This window comes from Oncorhynchus clarkii, chromosome 3 (assembly GCF_045791955.1).
Source record: "Oncorhynchus clarkii lewisi isolate Uvic-CL-2024 chromosome 3, UVic_Ocla_1.0, whole genome shotgun sequence".
NCBI lineage: Eukaryota > Metazoa > Chordata > Actinopteri > Salmoniformes > Salmonidae > Oncorhynchus > Oncorhynchus clarkii.
Genome location: NC_092149.1, coordinates 86,711,641 through 86,720,310, shown reverse-complemented (window position 1 = coordinate 86,720,310; position 8,670 = coordinate 86,711,641). Strand labels below are relative to the sequence as shown.

General features: G+C 41.2%; 1 protein-coding gene across 1 annotated transcript in view; it reads left to right on the top strand.

Annotated features, from left to right (window-relative positions):
- LOC139386299 (solute carrier family 23 member 3-like) overlaps window positions 1-7,337 on the top strand; it is an 18,448-nt gene extending 11,111 nt beyond the window's left edge. The window contains exons 9-13 of the mRNA XM_071131802.1: window positions 972-1,077; window positions 1,214-1,381; window positions 1,868-1,963; window positions 5,880-6,099; window positions 7,207-7,337. Coding sequence (XP_070987903.1) covers window positions 972-1,077; window positions 1,214-1,381; window positions 1,868-1,963; window positions 5,880-6,082 — 573 coding nt within the window. The 3' untranslated portion in view covers window positions 6,083-6,099; window positions 7,207-7,337. The remainder of the gene's footprint in view (window positions 1-971; window positions 1,078-1,213; window positions 1,382-1,867; window positions 1,964-5,879; window positions 6,100-7,206) is intronic.
- The last annotated feature ends 1,333 nt before the right edge of the window (window positions 7,338-8,670 follow it).

Below are 8,670 nucleotides of genomic sequence, written 5' to 3'. Positions count from 1 at the left end.
GGAGTGCTGGTCTAGGATCAGGTCAACACTCGTATTCAATATGGTTTAAAAGGGAAAACTGACCAGCCCTCCTACTCTGAGACACGTTGTGAGCGCTGATTTAGCCAATCTGCATACAGTGTCTGTGTTTGACCCCTGCTCCTCTCTCTCCTCCTAGTCTGGGTCAAGGTGGACAGTGTGTTTTGACTCTTTCCCCTGCTCCTCTCTCTCCTCCTAGTCTGGGTCCATGTGGACAGTGTGTTTTGACTCTTTCTCCTGATCCAGTCTGGGTCCAGGTGGACAGTGTGTTTTGACTCTTTCTCCTGCTCCCCTCTCTCCTCCTAGTCTGAGTCCATGTGGACAGTGTGTTTTGACTCTTTCTCCTGCTCCTCTCTCTGCTCCTAGTCTGGGTCAAGGTGGACAGTGTGTTTTGACTCTGTCTCCTGCTCCTCTCTCTCCTCCTAGTCTGGGTCAAGGTGGACAGTGTGTTTTGACTCTTTCCCCTGATAAAGTCTTTGTCCATGTGGACAGTGTGTTTTGACTCTTTCTCCTTCTCCTCTCTCTCCTCCTAGTCTGGGTCAAGGTGGACAGTCTGTTTTGACTCTGTCTCCTGCTCCTCTCTCTCCTCCTAGTCTGGGTCAAGGTTTACAGTGTGTTTTGACTCTTTCTCATGCTCCTCTCTCTCCTCCTAGTCTGGGTCAAGGTGGACAGTGTGTTTTGACTCTTTCTCCTGCTCCCCTCTCTCCTCCTAGTCTGGGTCAAGGTGGACAGTCTGTTTTCACTCTTTCTCCTGCTCCTCTCTCTCCTCCTAGTCTGGGTCCAGGTGGACAGTGTGTTTTGACTCTTTCTCCTGCTCCTCTCTCTCCTCCTAGTCTGGGTCAAGGTGGACAGTGTGTTTTGACTCTTTCTCCTGCTCCTCTCTCTCCTCCTAGTCTGGGTCAAGGTGGACAGTGTGTTTTGACTCTTTCTCCTGCTCCTCTCTCTCCTCCTAGTCTGGGTCCAGGTGGACAGTGCAACTGGCAGCCATCTTGGGACTGGCCCTAGGAGTGTCGCCTCGACTGACACAGCTCATCACTTCTGTCCCCTTGGCCATCTACGGTTAGTTTAATTATCTGTCCTCTGTCTGTCTTCGTCTAGCGTGTCTGCATGTTATTTTTCTGACTAGAGGAAAGATTAACTGATTAAAAGATGATCAATTTCTCCTCTCTCTCTCTCTCTCTCCATCCCTGTTCAGGTGCTCTTCTCAGTGTAACGTACACTATTGCCGTGGCTACAGGTGTGAGGTACTTCCAGTTCACGCACATCGACTCTGGTCGTAACATCTTCAACATCGGCTTGGCTGTCTTCATGTCTCTAGTGCTGCCTCACTGGTTCCTCATGCAGACCGTCTTTATTAACACTGGTAATTTCTCTCATTTTAGCCTGGTCCCAGATCTGTTTGTGTCGTAGAGTCAACTCCAAGCAGACTTTAGACCAGCCTACTCTGACCTCAGCCTGGTCCCAGATCTGTTTGTGAAGTAGAGTCAACTCCAAGCAGACTTTAGACCAGCCTACTCTGACCTCAGCCTGGTCCCAGATCTGTTTGTGAAGTAGAGTCAACTCCAAGCAGACTTTAGACCAGTCTACTCTGACATCAGCCTGGTCCCAGATCTGTTTGTGAAGTAGAGTCAACTCCAAGCAGACTTTAGACCAGTCTACTCTGACATCAGTCTGGTCCCAGATCTGTTTGTGAAGTAGAGTCAAATCCACAACTCTGTTTGTGCTCTCCTTCTACTTCACAAACAGATCTGGGACCTGGCTACTCTGACATTACACAGCCAGGGACAATAGATCAATGTGGCTAAATGTGTGTCTTGCCCATATCCTGATCGTGTGTATACCTGTACAGGTATGGTCAGTGTTGATGTCCTTCTCCATTCTCTTCTGACCTCACCTGTGCTCCTGGTGGGCATCCTGGCTTTCCTATTGGACAATACAGTATCGGGTAAAGTACATTGTGCTATCTATTTCCACATTGGGGCGGCAGGTAGCCTAGTGGTTAGAGCGTTGGACTAGTAACCAGCAGGTAGTCTAGTGGTTAGAGCGTTGGACTAGTAACTAGTAACCAGCAGGTAGTCTAGTGGTCAGAGCGTTGGACTAGTAACCAGCAGGTAGCCTAGTGGTTAGAGCGTTGGACTAGTAACCAGCAGGTAGTCTAGTGGTTAGAGCGTTGGACTAGTAACTAGTAACCAGCAGGTAGCCTAGTGGTTAGAGCGTTGGACTAGTAACCAGCAGGTAGCCTAGTGGTTAGAGTGTTGGACTAGTAACCAGCAGGTAGCCTAGTGGTTAGAGCGTTGGACTAGTAACCAGCAGGTAGCCTAGTGGTTAGAGCGTTGGACTAGTAACCAGCAGGTAGCCTAGTGGTTAGAGCGTTGGACTAGTAACCCCAAAGGTTGCAGGATCGAATTCCTTAACTGAGATGGTAAAAAATAATCTGTCGTACTGCCCCTGAATAAGGCAGTTAAACCCACTGTTCCCCGGTAGGCCGTCATTGTAAATAAGAATGTGTTCTTCTGCCCCTGAACAAGGCAGTTAAACCCACTGTTCCCCGGTAGGCCGTCATTGTAAATAAGAATGTGTTCTTCTGCCCCTGAACAAGGCAGTTAAACCCACTGTTCCCCGGTAGGCCGTCATTGTAAATAAGAATGTGTTCTTCTGCCCCTGAACAAGGCAGTTAAACCCACTGTTCCCCGGTAGGCCGTCATTGTAAATAAGAATGTGTTCTTCTGCCCCTGAACAAGGCAGTTAAACCCACTGTTCCCCGGTAGGCCGTCATTGTAAATAAGAATGTGTTCTTCTGCCCCTGAACAAGGCAGTTAAACCCACTGTTCCCCAGTAGGCCGTCATTGTAAATAAGAATGTGTTCTTCTGCCCCTGAACAAGGCAGTTAAACCCACTGTTCCCCGGTAGGCCGTCATTGTAAATAAGAATGTGTTCTTCTGCCCCTGAACAAGGCAGTTAAACCCACTGTTCCCCGGTAGGCCGTCATTGTAAATAAGAATGTGTTCTTCTGCCCCTGAACAAGGCAGTTAAACCCACTGTTCCCCGGTAGGCCGTCATTGTAAATAAGAATGTGTTCTTCTGCCCCTGAACAAGGCAGTTAAACCCACTGTTCCCCGGTAGGCCGTCATTGTAAATAAGAATGTGTTCTTCTGCCCCTGAACAAGGCAGTTAACCCCACTGTTCCCCGGTAGGCCGTCATTGTAAATAAGAATGTGTTCTTCTGCCCCTGAACAAGGCAGTTAAACCCACTGTTCCCCGGTAGGCCGTCATTGTAAATAAGAATGTGTTCTTTACCGACTTGCCTCGTTAAATAAAGGTTAAAAATAAAACAAAATCATAAAAGTTGTTGATGATTCAAGCATAGAAATATAGTAACTAGAACAGTCCCATTCGAATGATACAAGCATATAAATATAGTAACTAGAACAGTCCCATTCGAATCAATGTGGACTGATGGGCTTTATCCGTTCTAGTCATTGTTTATATGGTTATAAGTTATTTAAAAAAAAAATACTCTAACCTATCAAATGCATGATTCATTAACTCATAGAGCACCTGATCATGATTAATTAACTCATAGAGCACCTGATCATGATTCATTAACTCATAGAGCACCTGAACATGATTCATTAACTCATATAGCACCAGATCATGATTCATTAACTCATATAGCACCAGATCATGATTCATTAACTCATATAGCACCAGATCATGATTCATTAACTCATATTGCACCCGATCATGATTCATTAACTCATAGAGCACCCGATCATGATTCATTAACTCATATTGCACCAGATCATGATTCATTAACTCATATTGCACACGATCATGATTCATTAACTCATATAGCACCAGATCATGATTCATTAACTCATATAGCACCAGATCATGATTCATTAACTCATATTGCACACGATCATGATTCATTAACTCATATAGCACCAGATCATGATTCATTAACTCATATAGCACCAGATCATGATTCATTAACTCATATTGCACCCGATCATGATTCATTAACTCATATTGCACCCGATCATGATTCATTAACTCATATTGCACCAGATCATGATTCATTAACTCATATTGCACCCGATCATGATTCATTAACTCATAGAGCACCCGATCATGATTCATTAACTCATATTGCACCAGATCATGATTCATTAACTCATATTGCACACGATCATGATTCATTAACTCATATAGCACCAGATCATGATTCATTAACTCATATAGCACCAGATCATGATTCATTAACTCATATTGCACCCGATCATGATTCATTAACTCATATTGCACCCGATCATGATTCATTAACTCATATTGCACCAGATCATGATTCATTAACTCATATTGCACCCGATCATGATTCATTAACTCATATTGCACCCGATCATGATTCATTAACTCATATTGCACCAGATCATGATTCATTAACTCATATTGCACCCGATCATGATTCATTAACTCATATTGCACCAGATCATGATTCATTAACTCATAGAGCACCAGATCATGATTCATTAACTCATATTGCACCAGATCATGATTCATTAACTCATATTGCACCAGATCATGATTCATTAACTCATATAGCACCAGATCATGATTCATTAACTCATATTGCACCAGATCATGATTCATTAACTCATAGAGCACCAGATCATGATTCATTAACTCATATAGCACCAGATCATGATTCATTAACTCATATTGCACCCGATCATGATTCATTAACTCATATTGCACCAGATCATGATTCATTAACTCATATAGCACCAGATCATGATTCATTAACTCATATTGCACCAGATCATGATTCATTAACTCATATTGCACCAGATCATGATTCATTAACTCATATTGCACCAGATCATGATTCATTAACTCATAGAGCACCAGATCATGATTCATTAACTCATAGAGCACCAGATCATGATTCATTAACTCATATAGCACCAGATCATGATTCATTAACTCATATTGCACCCGATCATGATTCATTAACTCATATTGCACCAGATCATGATTCATTAACTCATATAGCACCAGATCATGATTCATTAACTCATATTGCACCAGATCATGATTCATTAACTCATATTGCACCAGATCATGATTCATTAACTCATATTGCACCCGATCATGATTCATTAACTCATATTGCACCAGATCATGATTCATTAACTCATATTGCACCAGATCATGATTCATTAACTCATATTGCACCCGATCATGATTCATTAACTCATATTGCACCAGATCATGATTCATTAACTCATAGAGCACCAGATCATGATTCATTAACTCATATTGCACCAGATCATGATTCATTAACTCATATAGCACCAGATCATGATTCATTAACTCATATTGCACCCGATCATGATTCATTAACTCATAGAGCACCAGATCATGATTCATTAACTCATAGAGCACCAGATCATGATTCATTAACTCATAGAGCACCTGATCATGATTCATTAACTCATAGAGCACCAGATCATGATTCATTAACTCATATTGCACCAGATCATGATTCATTAACTCATATTGCACCAGATCATGATTCATTAACTCATATTGCACCAGATCATGATTCATTAACTCATATTGCACCAGATCATGATTCATTAACTCATAGAGCACCAGATCATGATTCATTAACTCATATTGCACCAGATCATGATTCATTAACTCATATTGCACCAGATCATGATTCATTAATAATGTTTTCGGTGAAAAGAAAAGTTTATACGCAGACTCTCAGCTTTTAAAAATGATGTCCAAAACACCAGGCCTTAGTGTAACGACAGGTGCCACGTCCTCATGTGTCTATGTTCTTCTCACAGGGTCTTCATCGGAGAGAGGACTTGACTCAGCGGAGATGGAGAAGACAGGATGGACATCAGTCAACAGTGAGCCAGGGTATCACCAGGAAGTGGAGTTAATTTACGAGTCCCCTTATCTCCTGAGAAGACTGTGGAAGTTACCTTGGTTACGGACGGCCCCCTTCTCTGCCTGTAGGATCACAGATGATGGAGACGTACTGTAGAGTCCCGTCGGAGGACAGTAGGTCTCGTTTCACTAAGTTAAAGTTGTGCGGTATTGATATGTAAAGACAAGGGACTGTGGACGATAGGCATGATATGGTATTAGCTAATGATAACATATAATAATGATAATGATAAACATATAATCGTGTATATGCCATACTGTCTATGAAATGTACTGTGTGTCGACGTAGTTAAGTGACCTGAACAGAGTTGACTTGTGTGATGGTGGGTTTGTATTGGTGGAGTATTGGCATAGCTGCAGGAAGATGGTTTGAGTTGGGGGTTTTGCATGAATCTATAAATCACATTTGTGTGGTGGCAGTTGAGCAGTGTTTTATGGGTTTCCGACACATGGAAATGCAGGATTGATTTTTTTCTTCATTTTATAAATGCATTTCATACAATTCTACGTAATTTAAATAATATAAGATATTATATATATATTTTTTTTTTTTAACTACACACATTACTGACATGAGTGGCTACTCTGACTGACACACTGAAATCAACAAAAAATGAACTGGACTTGAATGCAAACAGTAGCCCAAGCCACTGAACAGATTGTTGTGAGCCAGTTTCATCACAGCGCTTGATGGGTTTTTGCGACTGCACATGAAGAAACTTTCAAAGTTCTTGAAATTTTCCGGATTGACTGACCTTCATGTGTTAAAGTAACGATGGACTGTCATTTCTTTTTGCTTATTTGAGCTGTTCTTGCCATAATATGGACTTGGTATTTTACTAAATAGGGCTGTCTTCTGTATACCACCCCTACCTTGTCACAACACAACTGATTGGCTCAAATGCATTAAGGAGGAAAGAAATTACACAAATTAACTTTTAATAAGGCACACCTGTTCCCGCTCCTCCTCCCTTGTGCTCGAGGGCGTGAGGCTACCCTTCTTTACACACACCTGTCCCCATCATTACACGCACCTGTCACCATCATTACGCGCACCTGTCTCCATCATTACGCGCACCTGTCACCATCATTACGCGCATCAGCACTCATCGGACTCACCTGGACGTCTTTACGTTGTTGATTACCCCCTATATATATCTGTCTGTTCCTCGGTGGTGTTCCCTTGGTCCGAATTAATTGTTGTTATGTGTTCCTGTCCAGACGCTGTTCCTGTTCCGTTTCATGTCCGTCAGCTATTAAACCTTCACTACCTGTACCTGCTTCTCATCTCTTGCATCGATCCTTCCAGGTGACTACCTCATGAAGCTGGTTTGAGAGAATGTGCAAAGCTGTCATCAAGGCAAAAATTGGTTACTTTGAAGAATCTCAACTATAAGATATATTTTGATTAACACTTTTTTGGTTACTGAATGATTCCATATGTGTTATTTTATGGTTTTGATGTCTTCACTATTATTCTACAATGTGAAAACAAGTAAAAATAAAGAAATACCCTGGAATGAGTAGGCGTGTCCAAATCTTTGACTGGTACTGTAATATATATATATATATATATATAAAATAGGCTACAGTAGGCTACTAAATAAACTTTTCAATGCCACTTTTCAGAATCACCCAATGATGAAGGCATACAATAGGCTATAAGTCACGGTGATGGCCGATGTGCTCCTGCCAATAGCCTATCTCAAGATAAGATACTTCGAAAAAACAGTGCTGTTCACTCAGAATTGCTCAAAAGTTGATGAGAATTATTATTTTTGTTGCATCTACAGACAGACTAGTCTTCTGTTTTCAGCAGTAAGGATTCTAGCGAAACGCAAACGGACCGTAGAAATGTAATCCATAGATGGTATCTATTGATTCAAGTCAGGACTGGCTAGCGTACCCATGAGGTCAGAGGTTCCAAAACCCTTCTATGGATTATATGTCTATGGCCACAACACAACAAGCCGTTCTATATTTGGGCGGTCTGCTTCTTTTTTTTTTTAGAAGCTGTTGATCGTCTGTGACTAAATGATTATCTCTGGTGTAGTATTCTGAATCGTTTATTTTTTATTTTTATATATATATATATAATTTTGGAAATATTATTTAATTTGATCAAGGGGGTTCCGCAGCACCTCCAGCACCCCTACTATGAACATTAGTATTTTAAATAATAAATCATGACGAATGAATAATTCCGGACACAGCGAAGGGGATTTGGCAGATGGTAGTTTGTTGTGACTGGCTCGTGTCGTTTGTCTACTGAAATAGGATTATTAAAGGGCTCTAATAATCCATTTGGTTCACAAAAACAAAAACAAAACGCTAGAGGAAAATACACATTTGTAGAGAATTGCAAAAAACGCATTTCAGTCATTTAAAAAATAGATCTTTAAATAGTTTCTCACAACATAATATAACAAAATACATCTGACATATTTTCAGCACAATGAAAATAATTCATTAGATTTCATGAAGATAATATTAAATAGACAATTTAACTGTGAAACACAAAGTTAAGTCACACGAACACATGAAGACATGTGACTACAGTTATACCTGGACAGATTGCTGAACGTAGACCGAATAATGCAGACACACTGCCAGACATATCATATACATGAGCTTTGAACACCTGTAAACACCAATATGTGCTAGCTAGGTAAACACCAACGTGTT